Source organism: Acomys russatus, chromosome 27 (assembly GCF_903995435.1).
Source record: "Acomys russatus chromosome 27, mAcoRus1.1, whole genome shotgun sequence".
NCBI classification, from domain to species: Eukaryota; Metazoa; Chordata; class Mammalia; order Rodentia; family Muridae; genus Acomys; species Acomys russatus.
The window spans coordinates 52,546,028-52,568,609 of record NC_067163.1 but is presented as its reverse complement, the minus strand read 5'-3'; the positions used below and the strand labels follow the sequence as shown (position 1 = coordinate 52,568,609).

Here is a 22,582-nt window from a genome sequence, read left to right as displayed (position 1 = left end):
AAATCTGTGGCACTTTTCTGGATATAAAGAAATCTAAGAAAAAGAGGTCTTGCCTGCCTTTTTTAAAACCTCTTCCTGAGCAAGCACATCTGTCATTGTCGCTGCCACCTTCTGCTGACATCACAGCCCAATTGCTTCAGCTTTGCAGTGTGGATTGAATGCCAGCAACTGTCCAGGCAAGTGACAGGCCTTCAGGACAGGATTGGGATTGCTGAAGCATCCAAATTCATAGAGTGAGCAGCTATGGAGCTGGACTGCTCAACACCTATTGAGTGAGCCACTTGGATAAGTCCCCGTTTACAACACATAATTGTGCTATCTCTGTGTGCCTCTTAAGGACCCAGCCCAATACTGTAGGTGATTTCAGGTCGTGATCCATAATAATAAGGAAAGGAGAGCTAGGCAGTGGGAGAGAGTGGTAGAGTACAGTAGTATTAGTTCAGGTAAACTGACAGGTGGGGAGGATTACCTACACAAAGAACATGGAGACAGGAGTGCACACAAATGAGAACTGTTTCTAATCTTCTGGCCAGAAATTGCTTACTAGTCCATGAACTAAAGAAAAAAAAAATCTGTGGTTATTGTCCATCACAAACCCGTTGAACAGCAAGGGGATAGCCATGTTGCATATAATTAAGTTGCAGTGCTTAAAAGCAATCTAGTTCAAGTTCATTGAGTTAGATTTGCCAGGCAATTTAACTCTGTTAGGGAGCGCTTTGCAACATAAAGGACTGTAAGAGGTAATGAAATAAGGAAGTGGGCAGAGATGAGAATGAAGCAAGGGTCTGAGGACTGCACATCCAGGAAGTGAGACCAAATGGGTGATCTAACACTCGGGGTGAAAAAGCAGGAAAAAAAAAAAAGGAGTATTTGAAAAGTAAGTACAAAGCCCAGGGAATGAGAGAACAGGGCAAAGAAAGATGCAACCCAGACTCTTAGTTGTTAGGTTTAACTCTATGTGTATGTGTATGTCTGTGTAAGGGTGTGCACATAGGATTACAGCTGGTTTAACTCTATGTATATGTGCATGTCTGTGTGTGGGTGTGTACACAGGATTACAGCTGGTTTAACTCTATGTGTATGTGCATGTCTGTGTGAGGGTGTGCACACAGGATTACAGCTGGTTTAATTCTATGTATATGTGCATTCTGTGTGCAGATGTGTACACAGGATTATATCTGGTTTAACTTTATGTATATGTGCATGTCTGTGTTCAGGTGTGCACACAGGATTACAGCTAGTTTAACTCTATGTATATGTGCATGTCTGTGTGCAGGTGTGTACATAGGATTACAGCTGCTTACAGAGGTTGGAGGTTTCAGAAGCCTCCTGAGTTAGAGCTACTGGTGTTTGTAAAGCATTCACTATGGTATTGGGAACTGAACCTGGGTCCTCTGTAAGAGCAGTACTTGCTCTTAACCACTGAAACATCACCCAGACAGATTCTTGATCCAAATCTTGAGGGTCCCCATAGTAAGCTATATCACTATGCTACTAACTGTAAAGGCCTAGAGGTTAGATAGAAAGATTTAATGTCTTTAAGATGTCTTCTAACATTATGGAGCCTTTTAAATACAGTATTACACTTTTAAGAAGCTTGATTTTAAGACAGTGGCCATGATATGACTAGCTCTGCTCGATCATACCCTCCTGCCACAGCTTTCTGACTCACCACAACAGAGGGGACTGACTAGGGACTAAAACCTCTAAAACCATGAGCCTAAACATCACCTCCTTTTAAATTGCTTCTTTCGTTGCTATGGTGACAGAAGTTAAAACAATAAGCATTGCCTTTTATGTGACTATTAAAAACCTGAATAAAATACTGAACCCTGACTAAGCCAAAGTAAAGATCACAGCCAAAATGTCTTTCTGAGTACATTTGAAATCATTCAATCTTAAAAACCAAAAGTGCATTCTACTCCAATGTACTAGATTTTTTTTTTTTAATACTAAGGTACCTTAAGCGTTTAAGATTTCTGTGTGGTACAGAAATCTCAAATGCTCAATTTAGAAGGATCAAATTTTCACAGCCAGGGCAACTCTTAGAATTGTAAAGTTAAATGAACAGCTGCAATCAACTAATCAGGAAATGGCACCAATTATTTCTACATGTAAATATGGTGTTCAAATAGACTGTCAGGTCCTTTCAAATACAATGTGGGTGCAAGCCTAAAATCTACACTGAACCTCAGAGATGACCAAGGCCAGCGGCGCACACCTGTCCAGTATAAAGTCAGCTCTAGAACACAAATTTTCAACAAACATTTTAAGGGAGACTATGTGTTAATGTTCTATTGTGTCGTAAACACCTATTCTCAACTTTGTGATTTCAGCCGTGGCTAGTTAATTCTAGGTCATGTTCAATTAATCTCAGGCGGCCTCATTCATATAAATGTCATCACCGGTGGCATTTGGTTCTCGCTTCACTCGCATGTTTAATGAGTGGTTTTCTGTGTGCTCTGTAGGAAGGGCCAGCTTCTGTGATTCTTCACGAAATAGCAGTCCAGCTTATAAGAAAACACAAGAAGTAGTCATAATGGCCAAGTACTCTTTAAGGCTTAGTTTGTATTATCTTCTATAGTCTCCTACCGTCTAATGCCAGTTTCATGAAAAAGAGAAGGAGACACACAGTCTGAGATCTTCAGTGTTGAGGGATGACTACAAATCAGAGTGACTGCTGAACTGAATGAGCCGTATCACACAGAGAAACTGATGTTAAAAATAAATTTTCACATTAAAAAAGTCAAAGACATAGTGGCAAAAATACCAAATAAATATTCTGATAAATATGATAGAAATACTAGATTTTATAATAAATAAGAGATGTCTCTTATTCAATGGTATCTTCATCCCAACGTTTAGTTCTTATTGGCAAAAATAAACATATGTCAAACAGATAAATAAATGTAAGTAGAAGTTTACTTTCCTTCATAAGCTCTAGGATGCTAAGACATAGCATCTGATTAACACATTAGAGGAATAGTAGGGAACACTGTGGCTTTCTATGTGCCCTCTGGCTTATACCAAGGCTCTGCCTGTTATTAAGTATTTTTAGAGACAATATCACAGATTGTTAGAACTGAAATTCTTGACCTACAAAAATGAAAGTTCCTACATCTGGGAGCCTTAAACATGACCCTAAAGTGTTATTATCTCTTTCTTCAAGAGGAAGTATCTATAGCCCTTTTCTTTTGAGAAGGTGCCCTACTAACTTTTAGCAAATAGGTCTAGTGAAAGCACGGCTCCATACTTCGAGGAGCTGACCCCAAGAGATGGTGCAATTCAGTCTTGATTTTGGTTCAAATGTAAAATGTTACCGTAGGCACAAGCTACTGGGTCCCCAGCTGGAGATTTTATTTGGGACAGTTGTGGTTCCTCTAGGAGGTATTATCTCAGTGGAGGAAAAGAGTTATTGGAAAGTAGACTTTGAGATATTTTTCAGCCTAGCCCCTCACTTCTTGGATTCTCTTTGCTTTATTACTATGGATACTGTGTGATAATCTGTCTCATCTTTTCACTGCATTACATGACAGACAGTATATCTTAAAATTGTAAGACTAAATAAATCTCCTTTAAGTTGCTTCTTGCGATGCTTTTGGCTACATTAGTAGAAAAATAACTAATACAGCCTCAATTATTAAAACTCTCAACCTTGAAAGCCTGAATCTCCACCAAGAAGTTAGTTATACCCTGAGCTGATTGGGAAGCCAAGTGACACAAAACAGCAATGCATAGATATCCCATATCACAGCCCTGTCATTTGCTTTTTTCTAGCCATGCACTATACAGAAAAATGAACAAACTTCTAGAAATTGAGATTCTCCAGCTGAGGCCACATCCATGTGGGACAGAGATACAATCCTTGCTGTGCCATTCCTACATTTCCACCATAGGCATAGGGGTCCTTGGTTAAAGGCATGGGGATTTGAAGTTAGCTTTTACAAAGCAACAGTAATTATACCAGAAATGTAGAATAGCAAACAAACAAACAAACACAACAACAACAACAACAACAACAAAAAGATGGTGCCATAAAAACCCAATACAGGTATCTTGATTTTGGAGCAGATGACAGGTAGACACTGAAAGGACCTGTACGTACAAATATCAACATGACTGAGTCACTGAATGCCTGGGTGCCAGGGCAGACACTACGCTGGAAATATCTGCATTTCTAGATGAGATGACTAATTATGGTTGTAAGCTGAGGTCATCATAGTATCTCTCCACTCCTCCTAATACATGTTGCCCTAGTCCAGTGACTGAGGATCTGAAAGAACAGAAGGCATGAGTGAGAGAGAATGCTTCCTGTTTTAGTGTTTGGAATGACACATTTAGTTCTTCTGCTAAAAAAGAAATAAATAAAATAACTGGGATCTCCTTGGATCACAAGCATACCAGTTCTTGGACTGAACTTACACTTGCTTTTGGCTGTTTCAGATGTCCCTGTTTCCAATTGCAAATTTTGGGAACTCTCAGCTTCATAGTCACACAAGCCTAGTTTTTATGATGAATTATTCATGTGGATCTACAATTGTTCTGCTATTTCTGGGGGAATCATGGGTAACACAGATCTGAAAGACACTGTAAGAGTTGAAAGGATCTCAAAGACATAGCTAATAGTGGCGAGAAAATCGAGAATAAATTGTCAGGGCTGAACAAAAATCTAACCATTGTTAGTTGTAAAAACTTTGGCAAGAATCACTTGTAATATTTAAAATAGCCAAGAGGATTATTGATTTAAAGGGATGCATATGATAGGATACAAACTGATAGAAAACTGAAATTTTCTAACATAATGTGGAACCTACGCCTTCTAGCCATAAAAATTCAAACTATTCTCCTTTTTTAATTTCTCTCAGCAGAAGAACCTCAAATGTGGTATGCATCTCAAGATTTAAGAAGAAGTCATGGCAATAACTACACAAGCCTTTCAGTAGTATTTAGAAAGAGGCTGGGAAGACAGCTTGCTTAATAAAATGCTTGGTGTGTAAACGCAAGAACCTGAGTAAAATCCCAGAGCCCAGATGAGGTAAGTGGACGTGGCTGTGTACAATCCCAGCACTGAAGTGGCAAAGATAGGTAGACCAGTGTCTTAGCTACTGACCTGTGGCTGTAAAGAGACACCCTGATGAAGACAACTTACAGAAAAAAACATTTAGTTGGAAGGTTGTTAATCCATAATCATTATGGCAAGAAGACATGCACGGCACTGGAGCAGTAGTTTAGAGATTTAATCTTGCCCCATATGCAAAGAGATGGACACTGGAGCTGGTACGGGCTTCTGGAACCTCAAAGCTCTCCGTACCCAGTGACACATGTCCTCCAATAAATCCACATCTCCTAATTCTTCTCAGCCACTTTACCCCATAGTGACTAATATTTGAAATATATGAGCCTCATGAGGCCATTCTTATTCAAAGCACCACAATCAGTGAGACTAGGCTAGGCAGTATAGGCAAGCTTCAGGTTAGTAAGGAACTCTGTCTCATAACTCAAGGTGGATGACACATGGAAATGAAACTCAATGTTGACTTCTGGTTTAAACACACAGACACACACACACACAGAGAGAGAGAGAGAGAGAGAGAGAGAGAGAGAGAGAGAGAGAGAGAGAGAGAGAAAGAGAGGGAAGGATCAGGGATGATAGTGATGCCATCCCATAAAGGTTTTCAAAAGATACAAGAATCTTAATAACACTGTATTCAGATCTCATCTTTGTTAAACAATGACAGTCCAAGAACTTTTAATGACCTGAATTCTAGGAGCCTCAAAGAAGATCAAGTAGAAAAAAGTCTTATCAACTTAAAAAAATGCTTCATACCTATAAATCACTGTAAGATAAACTGTCAATTGCCCTAGTGAAAACCTTGAGATAGCATCTGGACCACACTCAGTAACTCTTGAGAGTCTCTCATCATCGTAATTTTTAAGTGAGAGTTTATTTATTCAGTTCTTCTGGCATTTAATCGTGTACCTGATGAAAATTCTCCTTGAATGAAAGTAACTAAGCTGGAGTGTATTGCCAATGCCTCTTCAGCAATAGCAATAATAAATTTAGATGCAAGCCCCTGGACTTCAGTAGATGGGAATGTAGAAATGTCCCATTCAGAGGTCTTGAGGAAAGGAAGAAATACAGTTTTGATCTTGCAATTCAAAGGAAGAAGTGTGACTGTCACCACAGCCTGTATTAAGGTGATTTAAAAAACATTTATTCCACAAAGCCCATAAAAAGATGTGTTTTCTATTCATATCCTTTGTATATGAGTCTGTATGAGCCAGATTTCTTTGACCAACATTTGCTTAGGCAACACTGGCTGATTTCAGAGGCTGGTGGTATAAAAATCAATGGGGCTGCTGGTTTTGTTGTCATTGTTGCTGCTGCTCCCACTGTTGTAGAATTCACACCTGGAATCTTAAGTGTCTTGTTAAAATCTCACTATGTTGAAGTACCTCATTGTGGGGATGATAAGACACATAATGGATCACACATCGGCCTTTGGGTTGGAATTCCCGACCTTTAAACCTTTCAGTCTTCTTGTACAGCATCAGCAAATCAGCGTTCAAATACACCATCCTTAGCATTTGGGTCACTTTCAAAGTCAAGTCACAAAGTAGATATCAAAGTCAACTATAGATAAGTACTTCTCCTGTCAATTATTTGGCTTTTCTAGCAGCAGAATTTCTAGCCATTATAATGCAGCTCCTTCAAGTCACGAAGTTTTCTTCAAATCATTGCAATGGGAACTAACATACAGTTGTGTAGCACAGTTGTGACTCATCACAAAGAAGCACATAAAACAGAGTATACAGCATATACTCAGCAACTATTAGCAATAGTAATGTGAGAAGACTATGAATGTGTTCAATACACAAGAAAAATTCCATTGTTACTGTCAGGATCACAGAAAAGCTGCAGTTAACTAACTTCAAAGCACATACATTTAGCAAATTGGTCAGAGAGATTACCCACAGATGCTTATTGTCATGAATGTATATGACAAATACAATCGGAGGGGGAAATCCTGATTAGTATCTAGTGCTTGTCCCATCCATGTTCAGGACCTGGAGTTCCATAATTTGAGATACTTCAGGGAAGTGGTTCTTTGCCCTTCTGACATAAAAAGAGGAAAGGGGACTATGTCTTTGATTTTATCTATAGTGTTATCTAGTCTAGAAAAATATGACCCCATTATATTATATTCTGTTCTTTCAATTCATATTTATTGCAGTGGGTTTTTCTTAGGCATTTCTACCCTTTAAAATTATTTTAAATGAGATCTAGGAATACAGTTCAGGGATAGACCGCTCCTTCATTGATACTGTGAAAACTGACACTGTCCAAAGATAGAAAAAGGTGAAAAGTGAAAAGAAAAAAGGGAAAGACAACTTCCTGCAGTACAATTCCTGCCAAAAACATCAAGGCAAAAAGGCAAAAATGAAAATGTAGATTATTTTAATTCTGTTCAAAACAATATGATTCTTTAATATAAGTTTCATTGTGTTTTACTGCCCTAGTTTCTGGTGCTTGGATAAAATATCCTGACAAAAAGAAACTCAAAGGACAAAGGGTTTATTGAACTTTCAAATCTAGATCACAGAACCATCATTGTGGTGAAGTCAGGGCAGGAGGTTGAAGCAACTGGGCACATTGACAGTCAGCAGCAGAGTGGACAAATGTGTGCATCTGTATGCATGTTACTATTCAGCACACCTTCTTCCATCTTGTTGACCCAGGAAGCCAAACCCAAAGAACAGTGCTGCCCACAGCAGGTTAGGTCTTCCCATGCATGGTAATACAATCAAGAGAGTCTTCCAAACACGTGCCTCCAAGCAAACCTCTGCAAGACAGCTCCTTGCAGAGACTCTCTACCAGGTTGTGCACTGTTGGATGAACTAACACTCATAACTACAAAACAATCATCATTTATCCGCGTTCATAAAGTTAATTGTGTTCATCAGCTCTCCACGAGCTTTCCTAATTAGGCACCATCATTTTTTTTCATTTCCACATGATAGTTACTTTAAATAAAACCTAAAGAAGTAAGAAAGATGATCAGGGACATTACTAAAGTACATATGAAGACCAGTAAAAAGAATTATCAAGCTAGTAGATGTTTATAGACAGAAAATTTAAAGGAAAGATGGATAAAGAATACCTTGTAATGGGTACATGCAGCTGAAGTAAATGGTAGTGTGTGTATCTATGAATGTTTTGGATTCTAGAAAACTCTTGGTTCTGAACTATGAGGATGATGTCAAGTCAGCAAGAAAAGCCTTAAGAATGGATTCCCTTATCTAAAACGACCACACATGGTCTGCTCAAACAGAGGAGAGGTTCACAGACTTCAAATATCAGTGAAGTAGTCTTTTTTATTGTCATCCGCTTCTATCATCCTAATTAAAAAATCTCAAATGTGGAGCCATGTAATCTTAAATATTTCTTAATCAAAATAGAAAATATTTTGATAGGGATTGCATTGAATCTGTAGATTGCTTTTGGTAGGATGGCCATTTTTACTATGTTAATTCTCCCGATCCATGAGCAAGGAAGATCACGCCATCTTCTCAGGTCATCTTCAATCTCTTTCTTCAGAGTTTTGAAATTTTTTTCATACAAGTCCTTCACTTGCTTAGTTAGGGTAACTCCTAGATATTTTATATTGCTTGTGGCTAATGTGAAGGGTGTGGTTTTCCTAATTTCTTCCTCTGCAAGCTTGTCATTTGTGTATAGGAAGGCTACATACTTTTTTGAGTTAATTTTGTATCCCGCCAATTTGCTTCTCTCATCTAGAGTCCCAATACATTTCTTAAATAATGTAGTACGGATATTTGTCACAATTTAATTTCTGTGGACACTGAGGTATAGAGATGTAGCTTTGTTGCGGTCTTGCGGGTAGTACCTTTTCTTCTGGATGAGCCTTTTGAATCATCTCACCCTCTTGTCTTTCAGCACATGCAGTCATATAACACGTACCATGAGCATGAATTGAGCATCAAGCTGGTCTTCAACACTTTTGGGACTCCCTGACAGAATACCTGAGTCACATAGTAAGTCATAATGACAGCAACAGGTGAGGCTTTCACTGAGCACCTGGCCAACAACAACAGCCGTAGCATCTTAAAATCATGAAGGAACTATAATTTAACTTGTGGAGTCAATGGTCATATACATCTGAGAGCCAAAACAAAACTTACTGCTGGAGTTCAGATAGCTAAAGCTTTGTAATACCATGACAACAATTTCTATCAGATATTTTTTTTACATTCATAATAATTGATCTTGAATAAAGTTAGATCTAAGTTTGCAGGAGCTTCTTCAGCCCCTGAGTGTTCAGTCATCTATCACCACAGGGAATTTGTTCCGGCACAGGACATGTTTAGATTTACAGTTAGGAATAATTTATGCCTGTAGAGACTCTAAAGATGGGCAAGCACATAGCTGGTACCGCAGTTTGTGAATGTTTGTTTTCCGAGTCTCACAGAAGCCTCACATTTAGAGCCCTGCAGCAGTGCCTGCCCAACGGCTTCCTGGTGCTCTAAAAAAAAAAAAAAAAAAAAAAAAAAAAAAAAAAAAAAAAAAAGCAAACCCAACCTTTCTTCATGTTGACATCAGTAGCAGGAATCCTGAGGACTGTTGCTTTGTATCAGATAGAGTTCATTCATTTGGCACTGGCTACGTGAAGAGACCACTGCAGTTGTCATTCTTGCTTTTGTTACCCAGATTTGCAGAATTTGATGAATGGTACAATCAAGATGAAAAATGAGAGGCTTGTCACCTAGCATCCAGGAGCACTCTTTCCTTTTCTTCAGTCTCCTTTAACTTCTTTAAGGGCAAGGTCTTATCAGCAGTTCCACCCTCCTGTTACTCCTCTTTCTTTTATTTACTAGATTGCAGAGACAGGGCAGAGAATGGGAATAGGACAGATGTCACTTCTCATCCTCGCCTGGAGGTTCTGAAGGATGCCAAGCAGCCCAGCGTGCTATTCCAAGGCGTGACTCCCAACAGTCTCCTCCATTGGGCCTTCAATGGAAGGAGTCTAAATCTAGATTAGCATTGTCAGGGTTTCCTTTGTGTTGCAAAGAATTGAGGTAAATGTTATCTAATCACCAGGTTCTGAAAATTCTTATTAATAAAACATTCATAGGAGCAGCTGCACCTGCTCTTCCTAGACTCCAAGGCTCTTCTACTTAATGGGATTTGTTCAACAATCTTTCATGCCATGACCATTTGGTGTCTCATTAAGTCAGCTGTGGATTTATCATCAGACCTTTTAGGATTCACCAGGGACGTGTCCAAACAACCTACCTGCCAATTGAGGCCACAATTTCAAAACCACTGACCAAGGTATGTCAATAATTACTAATTTTTCTAATTTGATAGTCAATAAAATGTGTCCTTTAGTCTTATTTACTAAGGCAATTACTCACAACATCGCTTTTAAACAAGATAAATTAATGTGGGATATGCTTATTTCATTGCTGAAAGCAAATACTGATATGAAAATTGGTTGGTTTTCATCATATAAAAGGTATCTTAATGCTATGAGCAAACACTGTAGAATTCATTCTTAAGCACATGGGCCTCTAATACTCAATTCAGACTGGGCTAGTGGTTGGAAAGTGCTCATCTAGAGAAATGTGATAGAGAATTAGCCTGTCTACCCCCTGGCAGTCTCCCTACAGTGTCAGGCTCACACCTTTCGAACATGGATTCCATTGGGTGAATACAGAACCATTAACCCAAATCCTCCAGTGAAATGTGCTTTCAGCATACACTACTCATAAGTTAGTGTTTGTGGACATTTCACCTAGATCCCATCTGTTACCCAAATCGGAGGTCAGCCACCCTACATATCACAAAGCAGGACATGACTGCAATTGCAATTTGTCAAACAGTTGTTTAGAGTCTTCTGTGTTTTAAGCAAGTAACACCAACTTTAAAAAAAAATGATGAGAATAAAGGACATCTTTGAACAATTCCCTGGAGACTTTTGAACGAAAGTTACTTTCAGGGAACCACCAGCTCCAGTGATGTAACTGGGATAGACCCTTTCGCCTCTCCGTTCCCCCAGTCCCTCTCCTTCTCCGTCTCAGTCTAGCTATCTTTAGCAGGTGGAAGTTTTCCCTTGGACTTCCTTACAATATTCAAACCCAAAGCTGAATTCTGCACTCAGTTCATCCATAAGAAGAGAGCAATTCTATTCCAAATAGAGGTAAGTTTTAAACATCCTTTTACACGAAGTCATTAAAGGTTTAATGTTTGACATTCTTTTAATTGATTGTAGGCATATGAATCCATGCCTACACCAGTTATCACAGCAAAGTATTGAAATATAATGATTGTTGTAAATTGATCTAGGCTCAACCCAAACCCAAAAGCTGAGAAAGGAGAAGACTGGCCCTCTGGCCTCTGCTGGTACTATGAAGAAGAAAGGATGAAGCATAACAAAGTCATCAGATGTCCAATAAAGAAGAATCTTTACTATTTCTTATAGTCTTGCTGAGCTGGACTGGCCTTTTAGTAGAGACATTGCCTGGGTACCCAGGTGAATGCACAACAGCATAATCTCATCGGAGCTGCTAACCTGGGTCTTGAGTTTGGATCTCCTACTTAGCTCCTCCCAGCTATTCAACCTCTTCTGACTCTGCCTTGTATTGCAATCAAGGGAAGGATGTTTTCTTTTATTGCTATGATGTGGGTGATCAAGAAGAGGACTTCAAGGCTCCTGTCCTCTCTTATCCTGCCTATTGTGCAACAAGTTAAGAATTGCAGGTTGAGCAAAAGTAGCAACCTTCATTCTTGACATTTGCGGAATAGAAAAGCCTCTCTTGACTAGATATTCAGATATGCACCATGTGGCTACAAGCCAATACCTGTGAGAAGGCACCCGGAAGCCTTTGATCACCCTGGAAGCAGGTATTTAGCAGGATGGGTGATAGGCTTCCAGCAGTACCCAGCTATTTTATGATAATGAATTATTTTTTTCTATACCACCTCGTCTCTCAAATAATGGCCCATTGTCCTGTGATGAATAAACCAAGCCTGTGAAGGGTAACAGGAGTAATAGTAGGGGAAAAATGAAGCTTATTTTTATATTTTTGGTTGTGAGCCTAGCCTTTAATGGCTGAGCCATCTCTCCAGCCCATGAAGCTTATTTTTAATGACATAAAGTAGAGCTGTGGATTTCTTTTCAAGAGGGGCAATGCTTTTTTCCTTTTATGCTTTTCTAAGCAGGCTTAAATTGAGAGAGTAACAGTTTCCAAGGCTGTTTGATAAAGCCAGGACTACAGTTTTGATATTGCGGTCATCCCAGTGTCCTCACTACTAGTCTACTCTACATTACTACCTACCTTTATAATATTTCCTAAATTTCAATGAAATACACACTAATTGCAGCTTGTTAGCTTTATACTTTATTTGACTACAAGACACTTATGTAAACATTAACAAGACACCACTTAAGAGCTCCCTGTGAACTCTTGTGCTAAGGTGAATATGGGCATGAAGAGGCAGTGATGCAGGAGGCAATAGCCTCAGTGTGACCACCCTGAGCTTCCATGTGTGACAAACCTAGTCCTAGAGACACAGGTCCCAGAGAGTGATGGGTTATAAAAGAAAAATGGTCCAGATTTATTGGCTACATACCAGTAAACACTACATCTTTTACAATAATTATATTTCTAGACATAAAGAAGAAAATTTCAGGCAAACATTTTACTAGTGAAATCCACTGTACTTCTAAGAGAGAGATGTGGAGTAGAGCCAGATTCATAATGTTAGCTAATTAAAATTTAAGAGGATGTTGAAGGATGTTAAGAATTCTGGACATGGCATAGATGCTTTGTCCTTAAGCTCTCAACTATATGGTTGCCTAAACAATCATAGCAGTAAATATTCTAGCATGGAGGGGGAAGGATTCACAGGACTGAACCTAAAGAGAAGAGCTACAGAGAGTTGGCTTCTGAGAGATGGAGATTCAGTTTCTACCAAGGTTAAGCTTCTTAATAGCTTTCCCATGCCTAAGTGGTCCCATGCCCAAATGGTTGGGCCTACATCCATGCATACTTATGGTTAACACTAACTAGAATACGTATGTCATGTATATATAAATATATTTAAATTTATTTATATAAATACATAAATATATTATTTATGTATACTACTAATAATGGTAGAAAGGGAGGGTATTAACTTAGAAGGAAATGTTGGGAGTGCCTAGGAGGAGTTGGAGAAAGGAGGAGACTGGGTATGATAAAAATATATTGTACTTATCCATGAAATTCTAAAAAAAAATCATTGGCAGTAGTAATAAAATTTAATAAATAACCGTAGTATAAGAGGGAAATAATGCATTAAGAGAAACAATGCTGTTTACTGACAATATAATCAAAGACAATAAAGCCTCTATCTCTAACATCAAGCAAGCAAACCACATTTGGATCTCTGTATCTCTTCAGCAAGGTGTCTTCCCTCGATAGGTCCCCCAAAGTCCTGGTTACCCAAAGGCATACATGACTCATCTCCTAAAATAGTCACTTACTACTAATCATATGCCGCTAAGGGGAGTCACATTGCTGGCTTCTCTTCTACAACTATCTGGAGCTTACACACGTGCCTTTTGCTGCTAATTTTTATATATCCATCCATATCTCCAGATATAGATTAGTGAAGTTCACAAGTCATCTTATGTTAAATCTAGGATTTTATAATTCGTGCGTATCTACTTCATAAGGAAGGATCTGTGGTGTCATGAAGAGTTTGCTAATATAACCTTGGTTGAACTAAGAAGACCAGGCTGCTGGAATGCAAATGTGAGACACTGCTCTTTTTAACATATATTTTTATTTGTTCTTTGAGAGTCCCATACATTCATTCAATGCATTTTGATCACATTCCCCCTCACATCCCCTTCTCTAAGTCCTGTACCTCTTCTACACCTTCCCAATTTCAAATCTGCTTTTCTCTTCTTTTTTTTGAAAACAACCTACTGGGTTCAATTATTACAATCACTTTTAAATATCCCTAGAACCTAGAACTATTTCCTCTGGAAGACCCACACAAGACTTAACACTGCCCTGACTACAACTGGATATATATTATATTTCTTTTGTAGTGCCAGCGTTATTAACCAAATAGATAAAACTTGGAATCTTATGTCATTTAGATCCATCAAAATATAAATTCCTTATAGAAGCTAAAGTTAGAAGTTTTGACCATCAGTGTGTTAGTTTCTACAGGCAAAGTCTCCTGAATGGTAACAGTTAATGAGCCATTTAAATACTTATTTTCTCTTTTCTGTCACAAAACTAAGCAAAAGCAAGCATCGATAACAAGAGCAGCAGCAACAACAACAACAAAATTCTAATGCCAAATTAAATGGTAGTTGATTCTAGAATCTCTGAGAATTTTGTGGAAGGAAGAGTAAGTTGACTTACATTTAAGTCACACCCTGATTGTGCAATGATCTGTTATTTGATATGTGGATGGATTCCTTGAGTAATTTTAAGGTGAGTTGAAAGCACTGAGGGAACCCAAACTGAAACTCCTCAATTGTGAATTATCAGGAAATGTTCATGGTGCATCTGTCACCCTCTGTGAACAGGACCCTCTTCTTGAATGTGCAGAAATCATTTTGTAGCAAGAAATAATCTTTCTTTTTAATGCACAGGATGGAGAGAGCTTAAATGATCCCACTTGAATGGCATTCATGACCCTTTAAGACTACTTAGCTCACCAAATGAAGCAATTCATTTAAAAGAGACTAAACATGTTTTACCTTCAAACTTCTAACTTCTTTCTGTAGAGAACCAAGAAGCGTTTGAAACTCGAAAAGTGCCTTTCCTTCCAATACTCAAGAATCTATCTCTTTAAAATTTAATTTTCTCCAGAATATACTACCAAATTATATTAATCAGAGGCTTATAAAGGCAAAACCCATAAGACTAGGTACTTCCTGCCTTTATCCAATCAGGGGAAAACATCCATCTAGATGTACTTCCAGCCTACAAACGTCCCACCTACATGTGATCAAGCATATCCTGTGAAGTTGATACAATCAAGCTTGTTTACAAAAGCAAAAGCATGTGGCTTGTGATGGTACTTGAGCAACAGTTCGTAGCATTTCAGGAAGTTATCTGTTCTTTGGCAAGTGGGCTTACTAGTTTGAGGCATTTTTGTTTTATAGATCTTTTAAGTAGAGTAATTTAAACTTAAAGCATGACTTTAGGCATTACGGTGATCATCATTACCATTAAATGTTGGTCCTCTGGTTTACAGTTTCCACGTATTTCCAGGTCCATATTTATTCTATTGTGTCTTTCTCAGCCTCCAATTCTCAGCCTCCAATTCTCAGCCTCCAATACTGTCTTATTGCCTCATTTCCTTGACTTTTTTTCTATCTGGAGTTTCAATGCTAAACATTTTATATTATATTTTCAATTCTACCTTACTCTTTTCCAGGCACAAACATATACCAGTGGAAATAAAGCTTTATTTAGCCATTAATTAATAATTAGACTTATCCCTAGTTCACTTGGGACATAAACACCAATTCTTTTTTGGTCCCAAATATCTAATGGAATCATTTTTAACAACCATTGCTATAATCTCCTGACACATTTCTCTTTATCAACTCATTTATCTTGGCCAGTATTTAATAAAGCTTGCTTAAAATTTTGCTCAAAATTGTGGTAATGGTCTTATTCTTGTCTGGTGAGATTAACATCACAGCCAAGTTTAAGACAAAAAGATATGCACTCAGTTGTTCCACACCCAATGATCATCAAGGTAAATAACTGGCATGTATATTTGTGAAATGTAAATATGAACTACACAGTACCATAGTACAACATTAATATGCATTACTAATGCAGGCTAATACAAATAAAACTGTAAACATTAAAGTTAATCAAATATATGATGTTAAGAGAAATAAAATTGAAATATCATTTAAATAATGAAATAGTATAAAATAAGTTAACCTTAAATAAAGCAGTTGAAAATATAAAAAAAAATTTAATTTTCTCCTATTATCATTTTCCTTTCAAAATATGTACAGACCCTCATTGTAAATGCTACTAGCACATTTAGGGACAGGTGCTTTAACTTTCTGGGGTAAGGGTGTTCCTTTAAGGACTTCTACATGCCAACTTCTTTCCATGTTTGAGCTAATACTGTCTGGAGCGTGTCAGAATGAGCTAGCCGAGATTGGTTATATTACCTGGCTTTTTAGGTAACTAAGTATAAAGCTTTCTAACTATGATAATAAATGTTGTGTGCAGAAACACTGTTGTCTACCATTTTTAAATGCATGATTATGACTTCAAACTGAAATGCTTGGGATATGCCTGGGCTCACCTTGATGGGTCTCTCTTGGATGAAGATACAGGGTTTTCCTCAGTAAAAGTTCTGTGTTTTTGTTGTTGTTGTTGTTGTTGTTTGTTTTGTTTTGTTTTTGTTTTTTTGTTTTTTTTGGGTTTTTTTTTTGTTTTTTTTTTAGAGAATATCACTTTGCAAATTATTCCCAGTAGTGCTTTCTTTACTGACTGCACATTGCAAATCTCTTTCTACTGCTCTTATCCCTGGCTGTGCTTATTAGCTTGGAGTTCCTCCAGTATTCAGGTAGACCAATTACACGTGTTCAGAAAAATAAGGTGATTTTGACCTGGAAAAAGACAGAGTTTCCCAAATAGAGGTTGGAAGGATGTGAGATGTAGATATGGCTATGAAAATTGGAACTATGAGGTAGAATAATTACACTTGTATTTATTTTATAGAAAAAGAAAGCATTTGGATTCCCAAAAGTCACATAAGTCATGCCAGCTATTAGGACTCATACCAAGGAGACACCGACAGCAGATTTCTGATGAAGCCTAGCAAGTGAAACAGACTGTTTCTGAGACTCTGTAACAGGATTGGCTGGGAATTTACCACCTAGCCCAGCTATCCTTAAACCCCATCATCCTGCCTCTGATGTACATTTTTCCATTTCTGATCATTCTGACTTCTAATCAGACATGCCACCCAACTTTACTACAGAAAGTTTTCTTCACTTAGTCTCAGACTTATCCATTGACTTTGAGCCTACCACTTTTGTAAATCTTGGTTTTGACATCTCATATTTTTGTCATTGATCACCATCCTGTCCTTCATTTTATCCATCCCCTAAATCTTAGGAAACAGTGCTGGAATCCTCGAATCACTTTACCAAGTCATAGGAAGTCATATTACCAAAAAAATTTTTTTCCAAGTGATGCTAGACTGATAAACAACTTTAACAAGGATACTTCAACTTCAGGGGCACGTGATTTGCATTTGAGGGGGCAACTGTTAAAAGGGAAGCATTGTCTACATTGAATTAGTCAGAGAACACCTGAAGTTTGCCCTCAGTTCTGATGACATCATTGATTTTGAATGCAACACTTAAAACCAGGTCACATAAAGTGGGTGGGGGCTGTACATGCACTTTGCATTTGAAGATATAATCAACATTGTTTTATTCCTGACAACTTATTCCCATTTTGTGTTTATTTTTGCCTTGTTTGTATTCGTTGCTTCCCTTTCCCACAGCAACTATCCTTAAAGAAATAAAAATACCTATAAATAATAAGTAATAGTTGCAAATAACCAATAATGATAAAATCTGCTACAGATGTGGAGGTAGGTTGTCATGCATGAAATATGCATGACATCTGGTAATTAGACAACATATATTTAATTCTTCTATCTTCCCCTGCAGCCCAGGCTTACTTTGAACTCAGAAGCTTCTAGCCTCAGCCTCCCAAGTGCTGATAGTTGGTTTTTTTGTTTGTTTGTTTGTTTGTTTGTTTGTTTTTAGCATGCTCTGCCTGCTTGACATTCTATCTTAATTCCAATCATGAATGTACGTATAATAATTTCATGCAATACCCTTGACTCTGCTCAGTCTTCTTATTAAAAAAAAAAAAAAAAACTTTGAAATAAGTTTCTAGCATCAGATTTTTCAAGCAATTTAATCTTCTAGGAATGGCTACTGATTCCCCTCCAGAAAGCAGCCTGGATGTATTACAGTGAATATTACAGGCTGTGTTAAGTTTTAAACAACTCTCTTGAATAAAATACAAATGAACAGAGATCAAGTCAAAATCTAGTACACAAGGCATAAGGAATGGAGAGCAGTGCATCCCCAAGCACTAATTCAGTGGCCATTAGGTGTGAGAGCTCTCTTGGGGAAGCTGGTAGACCCGCCGCTTTGTGAAGAAAGTTATTTTCAAACCTTCCAGTTGGATGGTGAAGAAAAGTAGCATCAACAGTTCCAAAACTGAACAACAGTGGTACCCGCCACCAACCTGGTTGTGCCGCACAAATGAGAAAGGAAATTCTGTAGAGTTCACCAAAAGGGGCAGACGTTTTAACTCTAACAATCAGCAAGTATCTTTATAAATTTGGTTCGTTGCTTCATTCAGAAAATAGAGGTTAAGTTTTATAAGCTGCTTAGTCATGCATGAAATGGTTCTCTCTCGGTCCCCCTAGTACAAATGAGAGCCAGTTGCTCTTCAACTGTGCTGTATCCTGTTGTACAGACAGAGCACAGCTACCCGGTGTGGGTTCTCTTATTGTGTCAAATCAAACTTCCTCTTACCTCAACTTCCTTGCTCTTCTCTTTGTTTCTGCACATTGAACTTCTCCCATTGCTGGCAGTCTCCCGGGCTGGGATTACAGAAATCTGGTGGAGGGGCATACTGGCACGACTGCAGGTGGCCAAACCCTGATTGGATGCCTTATGGCTTTGCTCGGCCTGAGAAGCCCACCTGCAGAACTGTTCATATCCTTGCTGTGCCCATCTTGGATCTAAATAAAAAGGAGGAAAATAGTGTTTGAGATGCTGTACAACAGTAGCCAAGCACACTGAAAAGAAAAAAAAAAAAGATGTAAATATGTGAGAGATAACCCAAAGAGTATTACGTTCTCAAAAGAATGCTTTACTACAAGTCATAACTGCACTGGTTTGTCACTCAAGCATCCCCCTCCCCTAAAAGCATCATGGGAGACAATTCAATTTCTCCAGTACCTAATAACTGTCATGGAAACCAAGGAAACCCAGGTCTCATGGGCCCTTATTAACAACTGCTCCTTTTCATGGCACAGACTCCCACATTTGCAGCTATTGACACAGGCTTTTGTTTCTATCCAGATCCCCAGGAGTAGGTGGAGCACCCAGAGACATATATCCTGCTGACAAGGTAAATAAGCAGAAGGCTGAGAAGCTTAGTGTCCAATTTGGATACAAATCTCTTCCTTGAAAGGCTGGGCTAGCTGCCTGTGTCATGACTGTGTCCTTCACACAGCTACCAATAATCTGCTTAGGTCAAAGGGGCTGCCAGCAGTGAAGAGCATTAGGGGAGCAGTGAAGTGAAGGAAACAGGGGGAGAGAGAGGGAGAAATGGGACAAAGGAAAGAAGGGAAGAAAAGGATGAGAGAAGAAAAGAATGGGGAGAGATAGAAAGGAGAAAGGGAGAGAAAGGGCTAGGGAAATGGAGAAGGGAGAAGAGGAAGAGACAGGAAGAGGGGAAGAAGGAAAAGAAGAAAAGGAGCAAAAGAGGAGGCCGGAGGGGAGAGAGGTAGAGAAAGCAAGTAATGGAAAGAAGGTAAAAGGATGACAAGGGGAAGAGAAGGAGGAAAAGAGGGGGTGAGACATAAGAAAAAGGCAAGTAGGAGCAAATTAAGAGACACTGGGAAGAAAGGAGGGCGAGAGATGAAGAGAGGGAGAGGAGATAGGGAGAGAAAAGAAGAGGAAGGAAGTGGGGAGCAAGGAAGAGTGGCAGGGCACAGAAGAGGATCAGGAGCATGGAACAGGGGAGGCAGGAGCTGAGCAGATGGCACAGTGAGTGAGGAAAGAGGGGGAGTGCATGTGCCTGGCCAATACCGAGAGGGAGAAAGCAGCAGCCTGCTCTTTAAAGCATAGACATACTCCACAAGCACTCATTTCTGCTTATGGCGTCTCCTGTGCTCTCTGAAGTACATTTGTTTGATTCAGGAGTAGATCTTTCATTTCTGCTAAAGACTCCGTGTCTTCTTATGAGGATAAAGTGATTTAGGGACAATAAATCAGAATTTCTGCTCTTCAAATTACAAATAAAACAAAACAAAACAAATTGAAAACAGTCCATAGGAGATCATTGTAGTTGGTCACTGCCCCCCCGCATTTATAGCTATCTTTACCTTTGTGTTTATAGCAATAACAATGCCATTGGCAATATAATGTTATACATTGTTTACACTCAGAACAGAGATCAAATATAGCAGAGATCGCTACTTCATTGACAGTAGTATAAAAATATTCATAGAAAGACTCAAAAGTTGTTTTTAGTCTAAACATTCCTATTGAAATAAACACTTCTATGTATTTTTAAATTTGGACCAATCATGCATTCCTTTTACCGAGTCAGTCAGCTTCATGCGATTCATTGCCCTCCTCTCTATCTGGCCCATCTGAAGAGATTTGAAAAAGCGTAGTTAACCTGAGACTGGTTGGCATCAGGGCTACAGTGAGCATCAGAAATGGACCTTTTGTAAAAAAATCAGGACTCCTATACAAAGAATCTTCAGAACCACCTAGTCTAACACTAAAAATGCCTTGGCATAGTAAGACTAGGAACACATGGAGAGTAGCCTTGTGCTGTAGAGTCCTTTCTAAAAGTGGAGGCTGGCAACACTCAACTTGAACTCTGGTGGTTTTTAGCCCCAGCTTGCAAGGAAAGTTGGTAAAATATAGCTGCCTAGTGAGGGGACTATGCAACGGCTAGCCTCTTTCAAATCCTCTGGGCCTTATTCCCATCACTCAGGATACAGAGGAGGAAGGAGCTCCAAGTCCTGATTGGTATGGAGCAAGAAATTGTCCTAACAAATAATCTATATAAAGTAAAATTGATGTGAGTTAAGCCTTGCTGTGGTTTAAGAGTTACATCTGTGACCGGCAACTATGAAGGAGACACATCCTAACTTTAAAAGCAATTGCTAATCCCTTTATCCAGGACAGTCTTAATTAAGAGGGGGTTAGAAATGGAAGTCTATAAATCTAATAGTCTGTGACAAATACTAAAATGTAAATTATAAACTTCATTGGGAAAGTCATATTGCTAGTGTTTACTCCAGAGAAGCTTCTAGCAACAGCCAAGGCAATTTTCCAGATAAAGTTAGACTTTAGTACTTTGCTCTAAAATATTCATTAAACTTACAGGCAGGGAGATTTTGAGCTTGAATTAACGAAGTGTCTGTCTTAATCCTGTGCCTCATTATGCATGTAGAGTGATCCTTTGTTTACTGTGAGATTTTATTTTTTAACTAAGATTTAAAATTTAAGTTAATTTGACTTAACATGGTTGAGTTACTTCAATTTGCTATCTTTTATCCTGAAATGTAGACTACAAATTGAATTTCAGGAAAAAACATTTATATCTTAGAGTATTTGGCATACTAGACAAAAGGTTGTCTGCTAAATCTTTTTAATCAGATGTTTAGAGTTAAGAAAAATTAATAACCATTCATCAAAGCTTATATTAGGAATTGTGATAAACTGAGACAAAGTTTCGTGATTGGTACTGAGGCAGGAAAAAAAAAAGATGTGTTTCAGCATTTCATTTTAATATTTGTCTTGGAACACCGGGAAGCTCACCAGCTTGAATCTGTGAAGTATGCTCACCTGGGCTGTTCCTCAAGCAGCGCCTGGCGTACTTTCCAAGCAGATTAGGAAGTCTCTGGGGGCAAACACTCATGTTAACAATTGAAAGCTCAGGGAGTGCTGGGGGTTGCCAGTCTCCTATGGGAGTCTTGGCAGATTACACAGTCATTAACCCCATAGAGTAAAGGAGGAGCCAGCCAAGGCAGGAACAGCTGTGTGCTAACAACAGACAGTGGCCACACTATCAGACACGAGTCTTTCATTTAACTGGTGTCCTCACACACTGAACTCTGGGAATTTGGAGCTATAGTGATTGACAAAGTTATCCTGAAACTCTCAATGTCGCCTAGATACTGTTTCATAAGACCATCTGGGTGTTCTTGTTGCTTCTCTGTTTTGTTTTTTAAGCTAAGCCTCTGGTTTTGGAAACAACATGGCATTACTCACCTCTACCTCCTGAATCCTGCCCAGTAGTTACTAACACTCAAGACCTCAGCCTTCACCCCACCCCCATCCCCAAGACTTCAGCCTTGCCTCTGCTCTCAGCACAGGCTTTTAAAAGAAAAACAAAGCAATCAATGCTTTGATCCTCCGCCCTGAGACACATCTCAGTCTTTACTAAATGAAAAGAAGGAAGATGAGAGGCTAAGGGGCTGGTCTTGATGGAAGTTAAGCAAGAAAGGAGGTCACATATCAGGCAAAGATGAGGAAGTAAGAAGACATCTGGTAGCACACTGGACAGAGGGACAATTCAATCCAATAAACATTTATTGGGCATCTCCTGTTTTCTCACCATACTAGGAGTGGATGGCAAGAGGAAACCTGGGAGAATCTTTGATATAACTTCTATGTCAAAGGAATTTACTGTGCCTTTAAGGGAGATTTGACCTGTATAAGTAAATTAAGGTTTTAAAATG

General features: G+C 38.7%; 1 protein-coding gene across 6 annotated transcripts in view; it reads right to left on the bottom strand.

Moving 5' to 3' along the window:
• Positions 1-18,829, bottom strand: part of Marchf1 (membrane associated ring-CH-type finger 1) — a 455,732-nt gene extending 436,903 nt beyond the window's left edge. For 4 of the 6 annotated variants that reach the window (XM_051169424.1, XM_051169426.1, XM_051169428.1 and 1 more), the window contains exon 1: positions 18,627-18,772. Coding sequence is in view for 2 of the 6 variants with exons in the window: in XM_051169427.1 (XP_051025384.1) it covers positions 18,627-18,725 (99 nt within the window). In the remaining 4 variants the exon portion in view is untranslated. Of the gene's footprint in view, positions 1-18,626 lie in introns of all 6 variants that reach the window. The other 2 variants (XM_051169427.1, XM_051169429.1) reach the window with 1 other exon arrangement.
• Positions 18,830-22,582: the final 3,753 nt, after the last annotated feature.